At 48.8% G+C, this 22,004-nt stretch overlaps 1 protein-coding gene across 1 annotated transcript in view; it reads right to left on the bottom strand.

Moving 5' to 3' along the window:
- Positions 1 to 22,004, bottom strand: part of CRYZL1 (crystallin zeta like 1) — a 40,642-nt gene that overhangs the window by 5,307 nt on the left and 13,331 nt on the right. Inside the window, exons 4-11 of the mRNA XM_056109305.1 lie at positions 18,118 to 18,195; positions 15,956 to 16,028; positions 13,263 to 13,307; positions 10,687 to 10,755; positions 7,321 to 7,454; positions 6,327 to 6,438; positions 3,596 to 3,694; positions 688 to 809 (exon numbers count right to left, since the gene is read on the bottom strand). Of these exons, the coding sequence (XP_055965280.1) occupies positions 688 to 809; positions 3,596 to 3,694; positions 6,327 to 6,438; positions 7,321 to 7,454; positions 10,687 to 10,755; positions 13,263 to 13,307; positions 15,956 to 16,028; positions 18,118 to 18,195 (732 nt within the window). The remainder of the gene's footprint in view (positions 1 to 687; positions 810 to 3,595; positions 3,695 to 6,326; positions 6,439 to 7,320; positions 7,455 to 10,686; positions 10,756 to 13,262; positions 13,308 to 15,955; positions 16,029 to 18,117; positions 18,196 to 22,004) is intronic.

Raw genomic sequence — 22,004 nt, 5'->3', positions numbered from 1 at the left:
TAGGACCGGCAAGAGAGGATAGCAGGTAGGTCACTTGCCTAGCCTGCTATTAACTCAGGTTCGATTCCTGGCATCCCATATGGTCCCTGAGTTCTGCCAGGGATGACAGTCTGAGTGCAGAGGCAGGAGTAAGCCCTGAGTACCATGCAAATGTGGCCCCCAAACAAACCAGTAAAATAAAGAGTATAAATTCAGAATTGATACTACATTAACAGCATCCTGCCTCAAAAGAAGCATCACTCTGTTAATGAGGGGTTGGACAGACAGCATAGGGGTTAAGGGTCATGCTGGCATGCATCTGACCCCTCCATTCAATTGCTGCCACCACACAGACGCCCAAGCACCATGTGCGGAGCAGCCCTGGAAGCCCCGAGCATCCCAGGGTGGCCCTTGGGGGGTCCCCAACATCAAAGGGCCCTGAACCATCAACTGAGCTGTCGAATCATGGGAGGGCTCCCTCTCGCCCACTCCCAAACAAAGGTAGGTTAACTTCTTCTTTTTTAAGTTTTTAGGTCACACCTTGTCATGCTCAGGGGTTGCTTCTGGCTCTGCACTCAGGAATCTCTCCTGGCAGTGCTTAGGGGACCATATAGGATGCTGGGATTGAACCCAGGTCAGGTGCCTGCAAGGCAACCCCCTATTGCTCCAGCCCCTGACTCGGTGAGGCTTCTGTGTTGTTGCTGATACCTGCAGGTTCTCTTCTGTGGTCACCCAGTGCCCTCCGACGGCAAGAAGCGTGATGATGTCGTGCTTATGTGGGAGGTGCTTTGCCTTCGTGGCCGCGTCATCATCTCTGCTGTACAACCTCACTTACAGGGACGCGGTTTGAGAGAGAGAGAGGGAAAGAAAGATATTTTATGGCAATCTAACCAAAATTCATTCATCAAAATCTCTGAACTTTCCTAAGAATGAGTTGCCTGGGACATGGGGTGTTCCTGCTCTGCTTCCACAAGTCAGAGGCCTTGGGTGGGGCTCCGGAAGCTGCCAAAGAGGAGGTTTCAGGGCTAAATTGTCTCAAGGGCTTCCTAGAGAACCTGGGATCCCAGATTAGAAACCGTAGTGTCCAGCTTTATAGATGGGCTGGAAACATACGCAGTTTTTGTGTGCAGTTTCTCTCGCAGAATTGAAGCATGCAGGAGAAGTGCTCAGATGTTTCTGTTCTGCACCCCCAGACTCATTGTTTTTTTTTTTCTTTTTGGGTCACAACTGGTGATGCTCAGGGGTTACTCTTAGCTCTGTTCTCAGGGGTTCCTCCTGGCTTTGTTCTCAGGGATTACTCCTGGCTCTGCACTCAGGAATTAATTCCTGGCAGCGCTGAGAGGACTATATGAGATTCTGGGGATCCAACCTGGGTTGGCTGCATGCAAGGCAAACTGCCCACTGTACTATCGCTCTGACCCCTCCATAGCCATAGGAACCTGATACTGTACTTAATATTCTTGGAGGCTTTTTATTTTCAGAAAGTTAATGGTCTTACCACAGTACAGCCTACAATATCTGCTGTGTTGTGTCTGCCCAACCTTTAATGTTTTATTTCTAATGATACAAAGAGCATAGCGGGTAAGGCATTTGCCTTGTACGCGGCCGACCTGGCTGGCCCAGGTTCGATTCCTCTGCCCGTCTCGGAGAGCCCGGCAAGCTACCGAGAGTATCTCGCCTGCCCGGCAAAGCCTGGCAAGCTACCTGTGACATATTCGATATGCCAAATATAGTAATATCAAGTCTCACAATGGAGACGTTACTGGGCCCACTCAAGCAAATTGATGAACAACAGGAGGACAGTGCTACAGTGCTACAAAGACTGAGATTATTAGACTAGAAAATCACTGTCAGTTTCACAGTCCTCCCGTTGTTCACTGATTTGCTCAAACGGGCCCAGTAACGTCTCCATTGTATGAGACTTCTTGTTACTGTGTTTGGCATATCTAATACATCACGGGTAGCTTGCCAGGCTTTGCTGTGCGGTCGAAATACTCTCGGTAGCTTGCCGGGCTCTCCGAGAGGGGTGGAAGAATTGAACTCGGGTCGGCCGTGTCAGCTGCATACAAGGCAAACGCCCTACCTGCTGTGCTATCACTCCAGACCCTAGACCAGAAAATAATTTTATAGGAAGATTTTAAGTTCATCCCTACCCAACTTTCGGTGCAGTGACCTTTCAAAGACTAAATCCCCCCTCCCGTCCCCAAGATGGGATGAGGGGGAGAGCAGGTATGGCGCATGCCCTGCACGAGGCTGACCCAGGTTTGATCCTCAGCAACACACAGAATTCCCGGGGCCCCACCAGGTGTAAGATCTGAGCACCGCCGGGTGTGTCCGCCATCACCCCACAAAAATATATGCAGGAAGGAAAACTGATTGTGAGAAAAATGATACTGAATTATAGTGATAACTGTATAACTGTATAAACAACTCACTCATGTGTGTGCACGTGTATATAGAGTGAATTTTATGTAATATAAAAGTTACAACCTCAATACATTTTTTCTAAATTGTAAAAAAATCATAAAAAAATTAAATACTGAAATTCATTCAAATTGTAACAGAAATAAAGTGCAAAGTTTATTTTCAGTTAAAAACCGTATCATAGGGGTTGGAGCAATAGCACAGCGGGTAGGGTGTTTGCCTTGCACACGGCCGACCTGGGTTCGATTCCCAGCATCCCATATGGTTCCCTGAGCACCGCCAGGGGTAATTCCTGAGTGCAGAGCCAGGAGTAACCCCTGTGCATTGCTGGGTGTGACCCAAAAAGCAAAAAAAAAAACAAAAAAAAAAAAAACCCAACCAAAAACCATATCATAAAGTATATGAAAAATATGCTCTGTATTGATTATCATCAGGGAAATGCAAATCCAAGCAACAAAACAGCAGCTCATACCACAGAGACTAACTCACATCTCATCCACCAGTGTTAGTGTGGATATGGAGGGAAAAAGGAGCCTTATGGTGTGAATGTCAACTGGCCCAGCCTTTTGGGAAAACAATATGGGCACTACTCAAAAAGCTAGGAATTGACATTCTTATGACCCAGAAAGAAAACAAACAAACAAAAAAGACCAAAAAAAAAACCCCCACGATAATGCTAGTCAGAAATGATATTTGCACTCCTATGTTCATTGGAGTATAGTTACAACAGTCAAAATCTGGAAACAACTCAAGTGCCCAAGGACCGATGACTGGACAAACAAACTCTAGTATATAAATACAATGGGATAGTACTTGGTTACAAGAATAGATGAAATCATGCAGTTTACTGCTACATGGTTGTCTCTGGAGAGTATCATACTGAGTGAACTTGTCAGAAGTACAGGGAGAGACACAGAATGATCTCTCTTGTGTGAGGAATTATTAAAATAAACACAGGGGAATATAAAATGAATAGAGCTAGAAAGAGTCCCTGAGTCAAACCCCGGGAAAAAAAGTTTTAATAAAAGACACAATATAATATGATTTGGTGGTTATATATTTTTTCCTAGAAGCCTCTCTCTCTCTCTCTCTCTCTCTCTCTCTCTCTCTCTCTCTCTCACACACACACACACACACACACACACACACACACACACACAGTTGTAGGCTATGGATTCAGGCAAATACCCACCTCCAGCATCTAGGACGATATCTACCCCCAAGCCACCTGTTTCTTCTAAACAGCTTTCAGCAATATGGGCTTTCCCGTTAGAAACATCCACCACGCGGGCTGTGAAGGACAGAAAGTCAGTGATTATACTGTTTCCTATGTGATCCACACCGTTGAGATGGAGAAAAAGATTAAGAAAAGCAAAGGACTGGCCAGAACAATAGTACAACGGGGAGGGCACCTGCCTTGCACACGACTAACCTGGGCTTGATCCCCCAGCATCCCATATGGTCTTCTGAGCCTACCAGGAGTGATTCCCGAGCACACAGCCAGGAGTAAGCCATAAGCACTGCCGGGTGTGACCCAAAAAAACAAAAATAAAAACAAGACAAAAGAAAAAAAAATGGCTCTCTGGAAAGAAAGATGGCGGCCGCACGGGAGCCTTGTGGACAGCGGGTTCGAGCCGGGGTGGGCGGGAGTGGCAGGGACCTCATGGGAAGGGGGGCTTTGTGGGCCGTCCCCCATGCCCCACCGAGGTCGCCAGCTGCCCCCCACGAGTGGCTCTCCGGCGCGGCCACGACTCCAGGGCACAGAAACCAATCTCTTAACTAGCTAACTTTTAATAGAAATTCTTCCAGGGTCAATAAGTAAAATAGCAGAAATTCAAAACTGTGCGGCCGCTATTGCGGCCGCGCGACATCATTTTATTCTTAAACCAAGTTGTAGAAAGCAAATCATTTCACAACGCTGTTTCAGCATGTCTGATTGTGGGGGGTGGGTCATAAACTCTAAACAATAATTGTGCATCTTCTATCAAAACAATCTATCTAGTCAAAGTAGATAGAGTATTAACTAGAACTCAACTGCCTCACAGGAATTGGGAGGGGTGGGAGGTGGGGTTCTATTGGGGTTCGTGGTTAAAAATAAGTATTGATAAAGGGAAATGTGTTTGATATTTATATGACTGAGACCTAAACCCGAAAGCTCTGTAACTTTTCCCACAGTGATTCAATAAATAAATAAATTATAAAAAAAAAAAGAAGGAAAGGGAGAGAAAGGCAAAGGAGGAGCTGGAGAGATGGTACAGCAGGTTAAGCACTTGAACAGCAAGTGGTCAACCCCAATTCAAGTACCACCAGGAGTAATCCCTGAGCAGAGTCAGGCGTGAACCCTGAACACTGCTGGGTGTGGCCAAAACTACTCCACAACGGAAAAAAACAAATATTTGTTCTCTGAAATGAATTAAGTGGCTCCAACAATTTCTGAAGCCAAATGATTATTTTCCTTATTTAACTTAATACTGACAAGAAGTTATTTAAATTAAGAGATTCAATAAAACAAACAAATAAAAGAATGAAGCTTCGCTTGATAGTACAGCAGGTACGGTGTTTGCCTTGTACATGGCCGAGCAGGGTTTGATACCCAGCGTCTCTTATGGTTCCTTGAGCACCACGTAAGTCCAGAGCATCACCAGCTATGACCCCAAAAAGAAAATACAAACAAAAACAGCAACACCCCTGCTCCCTGGTCTTTTGTGGGTAATGAATTTCCACACTGCTATGCTGACTTGGAAAGCTATTCTCTACACTTACACAGATACAATGCCAGAACCCAGAATCCATAACCCACAGAAGCACCTGGATATTAAGACCAAAGACTAAAAGATCGATAAATTTCTTAGGTTCAAATTTAATGTTTGGAATAAAAAATTATGAATATAGGTTGTGCAATATGCCACTTATGCTGTTAAGAGAATTTAAAAACATTCTCTCAATCATAAAAGCACCCTCCCATGAATACTTTTAGTAGAGTTAGTGAAAATTAAGACAGTATGAATAAATTACTGCTTTAAAGTTGTTAGTGCTAGAGGGGCCGGAGGCATAGAACAGTGCCCTGCATGCAGTCAACCTGGGTTCAATCCCTGGCACCCCTTATGGTCCCCTGAACACTGTATGGTCCCTTGAACCCCGCTAGGGGTGATCCCTGAGTGCAGAGCCAAGAGTAAGCCCTGAGCACTGCTGGGTGTGACCCCAAAACCAATCAAGCAAAACAATTCTCCAAACACTAAAGTGCATGCTAACAGAACAACAAGATAATGAAAAAAATCTATATGGAATGGCTAGTGAATATAGACACTTATATTTCATTTTCCGCACCATTTAACACCTACACTTATTTATGTGAGAGGATACCTGTCAGAGCTGCTCAGATTTAAGCTGTAGTTCTTTTTGGGGGGGGCAGGAGGAGATTGAACCGGAGTTGGCCAAAGGCAAGGTACGCACCCTGCACACTGTATTATCTCTTGGGCCCAACAAAGTATAATTTTAAAGGCTCTTCTCTCCTTTCTTCCCTCCCTACCTTTCTTTCTTCCTTTCTGTACTTTTCTTTTGGTTTTGGTTTTTGTTTCTTGGGCAACACTCGGAGATGCTCAGGGGGTTACTCCTGCCTCTGCACTCAAAACTACTCCTGGGGGTGCCCAGAGGACCATATGGGATGCCGGGGATCCAGCCCAGGTTGGCAGCATGCAAGACAAATGCCAGTCCATCTTCCTTCCTGTTTTTGTCTGTGCTTAGGGCTTACTTCTGGCTCTGCACTCCTGACTCTGCACTTCTGGCGGGGCTCGGGGGACCATATGGGATGCCACAGATCACATCCAGATCAGCTGTGTGCAGGACAAGCGCCCGCCCAATGCACTATCTATCTCTCGAGCCCCTCAAGTTTGTCCAAGATTGTGCTGAGTGACGTCACTCACCTAGAGGAGGTCTGAATCTCTCCAGACACTGCTTGTCTTCGAGGCTGGATGCTGTTGAAATGACTCTGGCGCCTCTGTGCTGTGCCAGCTGGATAGCTATTGTACCAAGCGCCTGCACGAAGAAAACACAACAAAAGAGAGGTTACAGACAGGGCAGAACGCATTGCATTGATTTTCTAGGCTATTACAACATGGAGTGTTGTTTGGTTTGGGGGTCACACCCAGCTGTACTCAGGGCTCACTCCTGGTAGGGCTCAGGGAACCACAGGATTGAACCCAGCTCCAGTGCGTGCAAGGCAAGTGCCATGCCCCCTGGACTATCTCTCCAGCCCATGCTTTAGTGCATTTTTATTTTCATTGAAAAAAAATTTTTTTTTTGGTTTGCTTTTTTTTTTTTTTTGGCCACACCTGGCAATGCTCAGGGAATACTCCTGGCTCTGCACTCAGGAATCATGCCTGGCAGTGCTCGGGGGACAATATGGGATGCCAGAGATTGAACTCTGGTTGGCTGCCTACAAGGCAAACGCCCTCTCCGCTGTACTATTGCTCCGGCCCCCTTTTACTGTATTTTTATGTGACAAACTGCACAGAGCAGCGGGAGAGGGCAAACTTTTCTTTTTCCTGCTAATAGAAGGGGCATCCGCAAGCCGAGCTCCCTCTGCTCAGAGATCTGAGTCTCTCGGAGACATCCTGATGGAGAGCACCAGGTAAGAAAGAGGCTGAGACTTTCACCTCGATTGAAAGAGAAGACGCAGGGAAGCATTTCTTTTATTTTGGTGGGCTGGAGATGGGGCGATGGGGGTTTGATCACACGTAGCAGTGCTCAGGGCTTACTCCTGTCTCTGAGTGCAGGAATCGCTCCTTGCATGGCCTGAGGGGACCATAATGGGGCTGAGGGTGCAATGTGGGCCAGTTGCATGCAAGGCAAGTGCCTGACCCACCGGACTCTCTCCAACCCCCTGCGTCTGGTTGTCAGCAGGACCACAACACCTACACTCGCTCCGTCCATTATCAGCACACATTTCCCAGGTGAGAGGTGAGAGAGATAGTGCAGGGCTGTGTAGGCGCGGACTCCATCTCGCACGGTTCCGGCTGCTTCGGCCCAGGTGACTTTTTCTGGCTTGTGAACTGCCACCAGGGACAAGAGGAAATGGCCTGTTAGCAAGTTCCCTTTGGCCTGGGCGGGATCTACCCAGGTCTCCCTCACCTTGGCCAGGCCCACACCTCTCCTCCCTCTGCCCAGCTTCCTGCTCTCAGTCTTGCCTTTCAAACCTGCAGAGGAGGGGACAGTCTGTCCTCAACAGCAGGGCCAGTGGGCTAAAGGAGAGGGCCACGGGCACCCCAGCCAGAAGTGTGACCGCCGGTGACGATGCAGAGATCTAGTGGCTCTCCCATCCCCACTACAGTGGGCATTATCCCCGGGATATGTGTGAGCCACAACCCAAAGTGGGGTGCCGGGACGAGAGTCTGTGTGCAAGTTCCTCAAATCAAGGGGCGTGACCCTAGACGACCGAAAGGAGCATTGAATGCCCCCATCACTGCAACCAGAGAAGGCGGACAGAGAAGCATAAAAAGAATAGTGAAGTGGCAGGGAATATAAAGCACCCTACAGGGGGCTGGAGCAATAGGACAGCCTTGCACATAACCCACCTGGGTACCATCCCAGCATCTTATATGGTTGGTCCCTTGAGCCTGCCAGGAGTAACTCCTGAGCATCCTTGGGTGTCAGCCCCCCAACACCCTGCCAAAAAAAAATTACCCTTTCGGCTAGGGAGAGGACTCAAGGGTTGCAGCACATGCTTTGCACACGGGGCCCTGGGTTCGATCCCCGGCACTGATGGGACAAATCCTGGACACTTGGTGTGGCCAGGTGTGGCGCCCCCACATGGAGGGAGAAAGCCCAGAGAACTCTGAGAGAGAAGCTGATGCTGCCGGCTGCATGGTCCTTGCATGGACATTTACTGAGGCCCGGAAACCACAGCTGCCCTCCTTGGGCCTTCGTGTAAAGCATCTGCAACCGCATCTGCGTGCAACTTTCCCAGTATCCCTCAGTCCTGTTGGGATCAAACTGGCCTTGGTTTCCCCTGTCTGCCAAGTGTCCCTGTGCTGGGGGCTCTGGTCATCTGGAATTCCTCCTGGTGGGTGGCCATTCAAGGGGTGTATTTCTTCCCCTATTATTACCTTCTTTAAAGAAAAAAAAGAAAGGAAAGAAAGCCTTATCTCTCTAGTTTGCTCTTTGCAATGTTGGGGAGCAGACCCACTTGTTGTACAGACAACAAGTGCTCTGCCGCAGAGCTGGCTCCTGGCTGCCTTGTTAGGAATTCTTTTTTGGGGGGTGCAGAGACGGTACAGTGGGTAGGGTGTTTGCTTGCACAAAGCCAACCTGGGTTCAATCCCCGCTGGTACCTCCTATGGCCCCCCAAGCCCTACCAGGTGGGATCCCTGAGCACAGAGCCAGGAGTATCCCTGAGCACTGCTGGGTCTGGTACAAATAATTCTTTTATTTATTTATTTATTTATTTAAGGGAAAGGGGGATTTTGGGCCATGCTCTGCTATACTCAGATGTTATTCCTGGTGGTGCTCAGGGGACTATAGGCCATGCTGGGGATCCAGCCCTGGCTGGCCACATGCAAGGCAAGCGCCTTAACCCCTTGCACTGTCTCTCTAGCCCCTTTAGAAACTCTTTACATATCCTCAATGAGCTATTCACCTGTTCCTCTGTTATATCCGCAACTTTCTGGTTCTCTCTTTTCAATTTCTTTTAGTGACAGTTTAGAAAAACCGTGATTTTTTTCAAGACTTAAATAGCACCTTTACACACATCTCAGTTAAAATTCATCAATGACTTTTTACTGTACTTGAGTACTGCGTTGGCAAGACTCATTCACTTGTTTGTTTACTCGTTCATTCAGGGGGGTTGGGCCCCACCCAGCCATGCCTGGGGGCTGCTCCTGACTGCTTAGGAGTGATGCCTGGTGGTACTGGGGGGGGGGCGTGTGGCTCCAGGGATCATACCTGGACCACATGCAAGGCCAGAACTCTTGCACTATCTCACCTAATCTGGCACTTTCTCACTGGATCATCAGGCAGTGAAAACAGTTCCACTCTGTTTTTATGCTGCCTGCTGCAGGTGTTTTTCTTTTTTCTTTTTTTGAGAGTACAAGCAATGCTTCCTTTGGTCACATCACTTCCCTAGGATGCCACTTCAGTCTACCTGCTCTTTCAAGAACCTCTCTTATGGGACTGGATCAATAGTACAGTGGGCATCCCATATGATCTACTGTTCACAGCCAGGAGTGATCCCTGAATATAGCTGGTATGATCCAATAAGAAAAAAATAATTTGTTTTTTCTTTATGTGCGGTATGCTGGGGGTAGAACTCAGGCCTCAGGCAAGTAAAGCTGTGCTCTTGCATGGAGCTACATCCCTGGCTGAGAATTTGACCTTTGGTTCTACTTAATACTCATCAACAAAGCCAGAGCGATAGTACAGCAGGGAAGGTGCTTCCCTTGTACGTGGCTGACTCAGGTTCGATCCCTGGCACCCCATAAGGCCTCCCAAGCCCCACCAAAGTAATTCCTGAGTGCAGAGCCAGGAGTAAGCCCTAAGCACTGTCAGGGGTACCTCAGGGGTACCAAACAAAAAATGGGATCCAAAACAATAGTACAGCAGGTAGGACACTTGTTTTGCTTGCAGTCAAACCACGTTCAATCCCCTGCATCCCATATGGTCCCCAACCCCACCAGGAGTGTTACTCCTGGCTCTGCACTCAGGAATCTCTCCTTGTGGTGCTCAGGAACCATATGGGATTCCAGGGATCGAACTTGGGTTAGTCATGTGCAAGGCAAATGCCCTCCCCGCTATGCTATCGCTCTGGCTTCAGCCAGGTGTAGTTCCTGAGGGTTCCAGACTGAACTTTTAGAAGGTGTCAGGAGCTGGGGAGATGGTGCAGCAGGCTGGGAACAGGCTCTCTGTGTGGGAGGCCCAGGTTCAATCCCCAGAACCACATGGCGAGCACCCTTGCGAGATACCCAAGCTGCACGCCAGGTGTGGTACGTAAGCTTGAAAGACGGAAGACACTCGATCAACTTGGTGTTCGGTGCAGTGTGCTGGGGACTGAACCCCTGCTCAGCTACAGCTTTCCTGGCATGAAGGACACGGAGCTGTTTCTTGCCTGCTTCCCCTAGCTGTGTGTTCTGGGGTGACCGAGTGCGAGCATGGACTTGACACAGCCTAGCCTGCAGCCACTCGCGAGGGACCCTCAAGGTGCTTACAACCAAATGCCGGTGTCACTCCACCCCACCGCACCCTGGTGAGGATTGACCCGAGCTCCCAGTCCATCCCCGAGCCGCCACCTACCCAGGTAATGCTCGTGCACTCGGGCCACTTCACAGAGCCCAGCGTCTTCAGAATCCAGTGGCAAGATGCCTGGGACAGAAAACAGAGACTTTGAAGGAAATGACCCATCACTGAGTCTGTTCCTGATGGGAGGCCTGAGAGCTTCAGCCCCGGCCTCGCGCAGGGGAACGCTGCAGATTCTGGCACTTACTAGTGTGGGGATGGAAAAGGGGCGAGAGGCCCGGTTCTGTTCCCACCACACACTCGAGCCCCTCAGGAAGTCTTTTGCTTTTCAGTTTTTGGATAATATCTGGCGATGCTCAGGGCTTACTCCTGACTCTGCACTCTGGAATTACTCCTGGTGGTGCTCAGGGGACCCTGTGGGGTGCTGGGGATAGAACCTGGGTTGGCTGCATGCAAGGCAAACATCCTCCCCGCTGTACTCTCGCTTCAGCCCCCTCCATGCACTTTCTTTTTCTTCCTCTTGCCTCGCTTTTCAGCAACGGGAACAGGAAGGCCAGGGCTGAGTCTGAGTCTTGGGGGCTCAGGCGCTCCCCTGAGAAGTACCCATGGGGCCTAAAGACGCCTCACAACTGTGGGGCTGAGTTCACAGGCACCCGCACACAATGGCATGTGTGGTCCCCAACCAGGGCCATACATTTGCCAACTGCACAAGAAACTGCAGGTCAGGATGGTCTCACCCCCGATCCTGACACTCAGAGGAAACTCTTTAAAAAGTCAAATTTCAGCCCAGAGTGATAGTATAGCAGGTAGGGCACTTGCCTTGCACCCGGCCAACCTGGTTTCGATCCCTGGCATCCTGTATGGTCCCTGAGCTGTGGACAGATAGTAAAGTGGGTAGGGCATTTGCCTTGCACATGGCCGACCAGGTTTGATCCCTGGTATCCCACAGGATCCCCTGAGCCTCGTGCCAGAAGTGATCCCTGAATGCAGAGCCAGAAGTAAGCCCTGAGCACTGCTGATGTGACCCAAAAGACAAAAAATTAAAAAAACCATGGTCAACACTGATTTTACAAATACTTACATGTGTAGTTGTATCCTAGATAGTAAAGAAAATATTCATCAAATAGGACAGTGTCCTTTATTTTGAGGGTGCACATCTGGCAGTGCCTGGTGCTTAGGGGGATCACTCGGGTTGACCACATGCAAGGCCCTCCCCGCTGTACTATCTCCCTGACTGCTGTGATGGTAGTTTTTACATTATTTCTCTGGAAAATAGTCACAGGAAGGTATTCAGTCTCTGAAAACGGTTAGCCTACAGCATGCTTGACACTACACTGTTCATAGAGGCTCTAGGAAAATTTTCATGCTCTACCCACTAAACTATCTGTCCAGCCTGATTACTGTTTAAAAGCAAAACAAAACAATCAACTGAATGTTTCAGATCAACGTTGAGTTTTACAGGACTAGGAAGGACACTAGGTATGATGCAAGCTGCGTGTGCAGACTGGCGCTTCAGAGGGCTGCATCCTCTGCTGAAGAACAGACTCATCTTTCCTGCAGAGCCTTTAGTCTAGCCCAAGCTGGGGTCTGGCCAGGAAAGGGCTCTGAGGAGCCCCAACAACAACTGGGGCATCGCTACGGACTCCAGCGGCTCCCAGAGGGTGAGACACTACAGGGGGAGGCCAGTGTGTGTGTGTGTGTGTGTGTGTGTGTGTGTGTGTGGCGGGGGGGGGGGTTGTGTATCATTTCCTGCTTGTTTGCTTAAAGAAGGTAGATTCCCATGGGGGCACTGAGGGATTGCAGCTGAGTAGGTGGAGAACAGATAAGTCTGGGAACCCTCATCAGTGGTAGGTATATTCTGATGGCAAATGTGGAAAAAATGTAAATGTACTGCTATTTGTTTTTTTGGTTTGTTTTGACCACCTTTGGCTGTGCTCAGGGCTTACTCCTGGCGAGGGTTGGGGGACCCTATGGGATGCTGGAGATTCAACTAGCACTGGCCATGTGCAAAGCAAGCTCCTGACTGGCTGTACTATTGTATTGGGCCTGTTTTTCCTTTCTGGGGTGCAGGGGCGAGAACCCAGAGCCTCACATAGGCCATGCAAGTGAGCTAAACCTCTGAGCTAAACCCCTGGCAAGGGTTCTGCTACTGAGGAAGATGAAACCCCCAACTCTCTTCTCCATGGATATTCAAGAGCAAATCCCCAAACAGGGAAGTATTCCGATTAAGAACTTATGATGGGGCAGGGGAGATAGCACAGTGGGTAGAGCACTTGCCTTGCATGCATCTCACCTACGTTTGATCTCCTGCACCCACAGGGTCCCCTGCCAGGAGTAATCCGTGAGTGCAGAGCCCGGTGCACTGCTGGGTGTGGCTCAGGAAAACAAAAATCATGATCTAATTGTTAGTACTTATACAGGAGAAGCTGAGCATCAAGCAGCCATGAAAGAGAAACACGAGGGGGCTGGAGTGACAACACAGCGGGGAGGGTGTTTGCCTTCCACGTGGCTGATCGGGGTTCGATCTCCGGCATCCCATATGTTCCCCCGAGCACCCCCAGGAGTAATTCCTGTGCATCGCTGGGTGTGACCCAAAAAGTAAAGAAAAAAAAAAAAGAAACACATGAACTTACCGACTACCTCATCGTCTGGTTGCAAGAAAGAGACCTTGCTTCCAACTAAGAGAAGAGAAAGCCATCATTAGTATTCCAAGGTTATTCAATATAGTCATTTTATTTTTAAAGCTATGTGATTACAAAATGTCATTAACTTGGATCAAAAGTCAAGAACTAGAATAATGGGGCCGGAGCAATAGTACAGCGGGTAGGGTGGTTGCCTTGCACACAGCCGACCTGGGTTAGATCCCTGGCATCACATGGTCCCCCAAGAACCGCGAGGAGTAATTCCTGAGCGCAGAGCCAGGAGTGAACCCTGAGCACCACTGGAGGTGGCCAAAATACAAGAACCAACCAAACAAAAAAACGCACTCTAGAATATTCTTTTTTCTTGTGCATGGGGCGCTCACTCCTGACTGTGCCCAGGGCCACTGTTGTGGGTGCAGCCAGACCGGAGGCAAGTGCCTTAATCTCTGTACCACCTCTCCAGCCCCTAGAATATTCTGGGAGTTTCTAAAGAACGTGGGATAGAACCTTCAAATCTTTATTGCCAGGAGGCTGTCCTTTGGGAAAGGACAGTGCAGGAAAGTGTGTGTGTGTGTGGGGGGGGGGGGGGGGGGTCAATATCATGCCTTCCTTGCTTTCCCGCCTGCCTGCGGAGAGAGTGGTGGGCACCCAGGCGCTTAACGGCAAGTTCTAGAGAGAACTGGACTACTGAGCTGGAAGCGCATTCTCCTTGCTGAGCGGAGGGGAAGCGTCCAGGGTTGGGCCTTCCTGTGCAGTGACTTGGCTCCGCCACAGCATTGCGGGGCGCCTGCTGAGCCTGGCATTTCAGGGTGCTGCCACATGGGCGCTGCCCAACACACCCAGAGATCGGGGTGATTCCCACCCAGCCGACTGGAGGGCAGAAGGCATGCAGGCAGGCGGGGTGCTGGAACCTGGAAGTGAGTGTTCTTCTAGGTTGGTTGGCTTGCATGGGGGGCCAGAGCCAGCTGTGCTCAGGGGCGTACACCTTGCTCTGAGCTCCAGGACCATGTCTAGCAGGGCCTGGGGGACCTTCTGGGATGCCGGGGGTGAAACTTGGGTTGACCATATGCCAGGCAAGAGCACCCGCCCCGCGGCCCTACTGCCCTGCTTTGGAGTCCTCCTCCCCGTGTGCTCCTCCAGCGCTCTCCTGCTAGCGCGCCTGGCTGGGGCCCCCATGTTCTCCTCCCTCTGCTGCTGACCATCAGGGCCTGGCCTCTCACTGTCCTTCAGATAGTGGCACCACCAAGGCTTCCGGGATCCGTCCCGCTCTCCCCTTAGGTCTCCTCTCTCCCAGGCAAGCCCGGTGCTCTTTAATTTCACACACAACCTACATGCTCTAATGCGTGTGTGTTGGCCTCTTCCCTGACTACAAGCCCGCCCTGCACAGGGGCTTGATCTGCTTTATCCTCACAGACCCAGGACTTAGCGGGTGCATATGGACTGTGGAATGAGAGAGAGGAGAAAACTGGGGAGAGGGGTGTGAGTGGGGGGCTGGGGTTGTGGCCACACTCAGGGCTGACTCCTAGCTCTGCGCTCAGGTGTGGGGTCACTCCTGGAGGGCTTGGGGGCCCATATGTGAGGCTGGAATCGCATCAGATTGTCTGTGTGCAAGGGGCAAGTGCTTTCCCAGCCGAGTGCTATGGCTCCAGCCACCGCCCACCCCATTATTTTAAATGTTTTTTTCCCCTTTGGGGCCACACCTGGCAGAGTGCAGGGGGGCACAGGCAATGTGAGGGTTCTACCAGGCCCTGCACCCTCCCTCTCGGTTCCCCCACCCAGCTCTCCCATGCTCAATTTTAGGCTGATGCAACATTTAGCGAGAATGTACTCACTATTATATCCATTTTCAACCAAAGCCAATCTACACTGGGTAATTTGTGCTGGTTTACAAGTATCCCAAGTACCCCGTAGGCCAGGGAGTAATTCAGGGTGCAAGGCACTTGCCTGACCCTAGTTCAGCAACAGGGCCACCTATAGCCCCAGAGCCCACTAGGAGTGACCCCCGGGTGCTGCTGGGTGTGCCCTATCCACCCACCCAACCATCCACACAAACAGTGGACCCTCTCTCATTATGATTACTCATGGATTTAAGCACATGCCATCCAAATATTAGCTACAATAAACACTTCAACTATAAAATTATACATAGGTTCTACTTTTTTTTTTTTCTTTTTGGGTCACACCCGGCGATGCTCAGGGGTTACTCCTGGCTCTGCACTCAGGAATTACCCCCTGGCGGTGCTCAGGGGACCATATGGGATGCTGGGATTCGAACCTGGGTTGGCTGCGTGCAAGGCAAACACCCTACCCGCTGTGCTATCGCTCCAGTCCCAGGTTCTACTTTTTTAATGAAAAGGAAGACATCAATCTATAAATTTCATATCCAAAACACTGTGTATGTCCGAAAACATGTAGCAAAATATGATGTCAGAAAACATGTAGCAGTGCCTCCCCCTCCGCCCCCGCAAAAAAGCAGCAGGTGCAGGTGCAGCAGTGCCCTGCATGCGGCCAACCCGGGCATGTCCTCCCAGCCCCGTGCTGCCAGGAGTGATATCTGAGCACAGATCCAGGAACTGGGCCTGAGCACTGGGGTAAGTGTGGCCCCCAAGCCAAACAAAAGCAATTAGCGGTCATTCCATTTCATATCCCTTAGAAAATGCAGATATTCACATGGGCAAACTTACCATCTACTACAACCCCAGCGACTTCTCTCCCAACAGGAAAAAAGTCCTTCTCCATCTTCAATTCTGCGAGAAGCTAAATCATGACAAAGGCTGTTAATTTCAAGAAGTAAATCCTGGCCTCTTCTCAGATAAAAGGCAAACAATAGTAAAATAAATAAACATAAGAAGAAAAGGAGAAACCAAAGAGAAAGCAAACTGGATTAAATTTTTGGAGCCAGGACAAAGTAAATAACTTCACCGAACCAACTATGCCACCAATCTGCCTCAAAAAAGAAAAAAAAAAAGGCTGCGAGGTGGAGGATGACTCAGTAGTGAGCCCCTGCTGGCAGCCAGGAGGCTGGGAGTATGATCCCAGCACCACCCCATGAGCCCCACTGAGGTGATGTCATCAGAGCCCTGCCATTTGGAATCCTTGTGACCACAAGTGCACAATTTCTGGTCTGCCGTAACCAAGTGTATGTATGTATGTACAACCACCAATCTGTGCAACCACAGTTATTACAACAACAAAAATAAGCGGTGCATCAGAAGCCAATGAGCACAGACACCTGAAACTCTGCAGAGGAGCAAGAGTACTGGACATGACTTTGGGGCTCCTCAGCAACTCACTTCTTTTGTCTTTGGGTCACCCATGACAGCGCTCAGGAGCTTACTCCTGGCAGGCTCAGGGGACCCTATGGTGTGCCAGGGATCGAGCCCAGGTGGGCCAGGTGCAAGGCTAGTGCCTTCCCCACTATGACTCTGGGCCCCTCCCCAAGTCACTTCTCAGGTCGGGGTCATGTCCCAGGGCAGCTGAGCAAGGCCATAATCCCGTTAAAAATCCTCCGAAATGTGACCGTACAGAAGATATGCTTAGATTCTTAGACATTGTGGTGATACTGTAATTCAATTTAGTTACAGTATTGATGTTGTAATCCAATTTAGCTTAGTATAGTACTGATCTTTACAAAACTCAGTGAATAGGTCTGGGTTTACGGATCGTGGCACATGGAACCACACTGTATTATGTGTATTATGGATGCAGTTTTGTTTGCAGGGGGATTGGTGAGGCCATACCAGGTGGTACTCAGGGCTTACTCCTTGCTTTGGGTTCAAGGCTCACTCCTGGTGGAGCTTGAAGACCATATGGGGTATTGGGGATCGAACCTGGGTTGACTTCATGCAAGGCAAGGGCCTTAAGCTCTGTGCTATGTCTCTGGCCCAGCAAATACTGCATTTAACATCTGAACACTTTCTGTGCATTTCACAGTTACTAAAGAAAATTCAGTGGAGGGAAAATTAATGGGGGATATGTATATGTGTGTGTGTGTGTGTGTGTGTGAGAGAGAGAGAGAGAGAGAGAGAGAGAGAGAGAGAGAGAGAGAGAGAGAAAGGAGATATGACAGGAATACAGACTCATCTTTTCGTGTCATACCCAGTGGTACTCTGGCTATGCTCAGGAATCACTCCTTGGTAGTGCTTGAGGCACCATATGTGATGCCGGAAATTGAATCCCAGTCCAGTGAGCCAGCTGTGTGCAAGCCAAGAGGCCTACCACCTATACGATAGCTCCAGCCCCAAGAATACAAATCCTTATCTAAATTTATTTAAACCAAATTGTTTATGAAGTAGATAGTTTATAAATCAGTTAATAGAGCCAGAGAGAGAGCATAGTGCCTCGTTACGGCAGACCTAGATTTGATCCCCAGTCTCCCCATATGGTCCTCCAAACCCGCCAGGAGTGATCCCTGAATGCAGAGTCAGAAGTAAGCCCTGAGCAGCTTTGGGTGTAGCACAAGAACAAAACAAAACAAAATCAAACCAAAAACACAACCAAGAACAACAAATAGGTTAACAAAATCTATAATTTCTTATTTTTATAAAGGTAATTTCTCCCTAATTATAGGACTCAGTAATTATAAATGATTACATTTTGTAATATAAAAGAATTTAAAAAATATGATCATCTAGTATATAAATTATCTGACTTCATTCAGATTAACCATTTATCTTAATATAGAAATACATAAATTCACATTGAATTTTCCCCTACCAATTCTATTCCGTGGTGAATAAAAATAATTTCTTGGAACTCAGAAGTCAGTTGTCATTAGAACGTCTTTGCATTGCTGATATACTATGAATACTCATTAAACTTTGGACCCAAATAAAAACAACAATACCTTCGTATTAATCTGGCTCAGAGCACAGGCTTTTACTTGAAGTTTCACATGGTTATCTTCTGTAATTGGAAGATTTTCCTAAAACCAAAAGATAACAAAACAATTATACATTTCTTTGAGGATGTGTCTTTCTATTGTGAAAATTTTCATGCAAAACTGAACAAAATTAAACAGGCCCTAAATCTTAAGAGTTGGCTGAAAAAAAAACACTGCTAGTGATTTTGCACTTGTAACACCTTAACGGTTTATAATCAAGGAAGAATAAATGGAAGTTTGGGGCTGATTTTTTAGAAAGCCTGAGGGTAGATATTTTAAAATTACCCCCAGATGCTGACATGGATATAGGAAGCCATAAATGTAGGCTAACAGGAGTCAGAGCGATAGTTCAGTGGTTAAGGCACTAGACTTGGGCACTGCCCACCTGGGTTTGCTCTCCAGCACCACACGGGTTCTCTGAGCACTGCCAGGAGTGATCCCTGAGCACAGAGTTAGGAGTAATCCCTGTGCATCACCGGGTATGGCCCAAAACTCAAAGGTCCAAAACCCAAACCTAACACAGGATGACAAAACAGGACAGCAAATCCTGCACGGGGGTGGGGGTGGGGCAGGAGCAGCTTGGGTGAGGGGCACATCATCAGCATGTATGAACCATGGGTGAGTCCAGGACGACATGCCCCCCGTGAGCACTCTAGGTGCAGCCCCAGAGGCCCCTCGGCTGGGTGTGGGCAGGGGCACAGAGCCAGGCCCTGGCCTTGAACCATACAGTCCGGCTGGCTCACAAGCACGGGGACTGGCCCCCTGGTGCCCAGACGATCATTTGGGAGCCCCGCCCCCTTACCCACCACGCACTCTAAATATAATCTAAAGCACTGAATCTTCACATTAATGAGAAATATGCCTGTAGAAGATATCCTTGTATATATCTAGTATAATTGCCTTACTGCTTTGGAAATTTTCTCAATGCTTACTATTTGGGGGGGCTGGGGGTGTGCGGCCACAGCCAGCAGTGCTCAGGGCTGCCTCCTCTGTGCTCAGGGATCACTCTTGGCAGTGCTTGGGAGATCCTGCGTGGTGGCCGGGATGGATCTGGCATTGCCCATGTGTAAGGCCAGCAGCTGAATCCCAGGGGCAGCCACATGTAAGGCAACGTCCTAGACTCCTGTACTTTCTCTGGACCCTAATGTGCTCTACTGAGTGTGTGTGTGTGTGTGTGTGTGTGTGTGAGAGAGAGAGAGAGAGAGAGAGAGAGAGAGAGAGAGAGAGAGAGAGAGAGAGAGAGAAAGAGAATCCTCCCAAGCAGTGCCCAGGAGGCCCGAGGGCGCCTTCTGGTGATTCTCAGCTAACTGGGTTCAATGGAACAAATGCAAGGGTCTCAGGAAGCAGATGTGGGGCTCAGAGGAGACGCTCGAAGGCCTCCAGGGCAGTGCTTGGATACGCTCAGGGGACCATGCAGAGATTAGACCAGGGCTGGCTGCACGCAAGGCACGTGCCTAACCCCGTATGCTCTCTCTTGCCCTTAAAGAGAGTTTGTTGTTGGATTATTCTTAAACATCCCCTTATTATTATTTTTTGGGGGGGCTCTTTTTTTTGGGTCACACTCAGAGATGCTCAGGGGTTACTCCTGTCTCTGCACTAAGGAATTACTCCTGGCAGTGCTGGGGGACCATATAGGATGCTGGGGATCGAACCTGTGTCAGTCACGTGCCAGGCAAAGACCCTCCCCGTTGTGCTATCACTCCGGCCACGAACATCCCTTACTGACATTTCAGCATACCCCGTGAGATTCTGGGTTCACACCAGAAACTTAATGGAACACAATTATTCCACAACTAGATAGAGCTGCAATGACAAAAAGGAAAAAAATCACACTTAGGCACTCAATGTCATGTAACTATGATTAAATAACACTTCCGACAAAGAACCACTGCCAAAAAAAGACAGTATTCCTCTCAACTCCTGACATGTCCTTGAAATGAAATTTTCGAAAGAGCACAGGGGCTGGAGCAATAGAATAGGGGTTAAAGTGCTGCCTCATAAGCAAGTGACCCTGGTTCGAGCCCCAGTCTCACAAAAGCTCCTCTGAATCCCGGCTCTGGCCCAGTCCCTCGTCCCTGCCAACAAAACCCAAATCACTTAAGGCTTCTACACTGCCCCTTCCTACATTCCACCAAAGGAATTGCTGTGCTCTGTCCTACCTGACTGACACAAACACAGCATTCTTGGAGAATCTCTGTTGAAATCTCAGCTTTGATCAGGTTTTGTGATGCTATGAAGACACCGATCTCTACACCCAGCAGATCTGTGAGTTTTAATCCTGGTTACATAACCCAGAAGACCATTCTCACAAGAGGCAATGTGATCTGCCCCAGTGGTTGAATCCACTAGTCTGACTAAAGAGGCTCCAGACCTTCTCTGTTACTTTTAGAGATTTCAGGTAGTGGGCCAGAGTGATAGGATAACATGTGGGGCGCTTGCCTTGCACGCTGTGGATCTAGGATCCAGGTTCGATCGTTGTCATCCGATCGGGTCCCCTGAACACCACCAGGATTGTTTCCTAAGTGCAGAGCAGGAGTAAGCCTTGAACATTACTAGGTGTGACACCCCCCCCCAAACAAAAATAAACAAACAAAAACACTAAGGTGAAATTATCCTCCTGTGAAATACACAGAACACTTCTCTCTCTCTCTCTCTCTCTCTCTCTCTCTCTCTCTCTCATCTCCAAATTTAAGTGAACAATTTTGGTTTACCACAAACCTTAAAAAAAAATCACTAATATGCGATGATTCTACCATATGGGCTCAAAATAGCCTAAAACTTGATTGTCTGGGGCCAGAAAGATAGTACAGGGATTAAAGTGCTTACCTTGCAGGTACCAATGCCAGTTTGATTTGTGGCACGACACATGGTCCCCCAACCACTGCCAAGACCCCTAGCTCAGAGCCAGAAGTAGCTCCTGAGCACCACTAAGTACGGGCCCCAAACTCCCCATGCGCCCACCCCCCCCAAGAAAAACAACCCCCTCCACCCCTCTCTAGTTTATCTGGCAGTGCTCAGGGCACTCAGGGGTCAATTCTGGCAGGACTCTGCAAGGCAAGTATCTGGTCCACTGGACTAGTTCTCTGCAAGACCCTTCCCCAGTTTAAAATTTAAGCTATAAGTGAATGAGGTATTTTGCAAAGATCACAAACTGGTATGGAAAACAACACTTTTCTATCTCCCTTCATGATACGAAAGGATTTTCAGAACATGAATATGATCAGAAACCTCCATTTCTGTTGTGTTCAGAATCAGTTGGGTTAATTTTTCCTTTCTGGAGGCTGCTTGGGGTGTTTCTTGGCTCTGTTCTCCGGAGTGACCCCTGGAGGTTACCTTATGTGCTGCTGGTGCTCAGCCAGGGTTGGCGGGATTAACCCATGAACCCTCTTCTCCGCCCAGACTGGGCCAAGTTTACCACATATAAGACTATTATGGTTGTTTCCTGAATGTCTTTTGCAAGATCACAGGAGGAGTTGAAAGCAATAATGACAAGGAGCTGGAGTGACAGTACTTGCTGTGCACATGCTGACCCAGGTTTCCTGTGGACACAATCTCCCAAATCCCGCCAGGAGAAATCTCAGAGCACAGAGACAGTAGCAGCTGTCTCTGAGCAACAAATCCTGAGCACTGCTGAATGAGACCCAAAAACCGAAAAAAAAAAAAAAAAAGTTGGTGGTGGGGGCAGAGAGATAGTACAATGAATAGGGCATTTGCCTTGCACAAAAAAGACCCAGGTTCAAGCCCTTGGCACCACACTGGTCCCGGAGCCCACCAGGAGCAAGAAACACAGAGCCAGGAATAAGCCCTACACACCGCACAGCTGGGTGTGGCCCCCAAACCAAACCAGAACA

Source organism: Sorex fumeus, unplaced genomic scaffold (genome assembly GCF_029834395.1).
Source record: "Sorex fumeus unplaced genomic scaffold, SorFum_2.1 ptg000265l, whole genome shotgun sequence".
Taxonomy (NCBI): domain Eukaryota; kingdom Metazoa; phylum Chordata; class Mammalia; order Eulipotyphla; family Soricidae; genus Sorex; species Sorex fumeus.
Note: the sequence above shows the minus strand (reverse complement) of the source record. Positions and strands in the feature narration are given on the sequence as shown.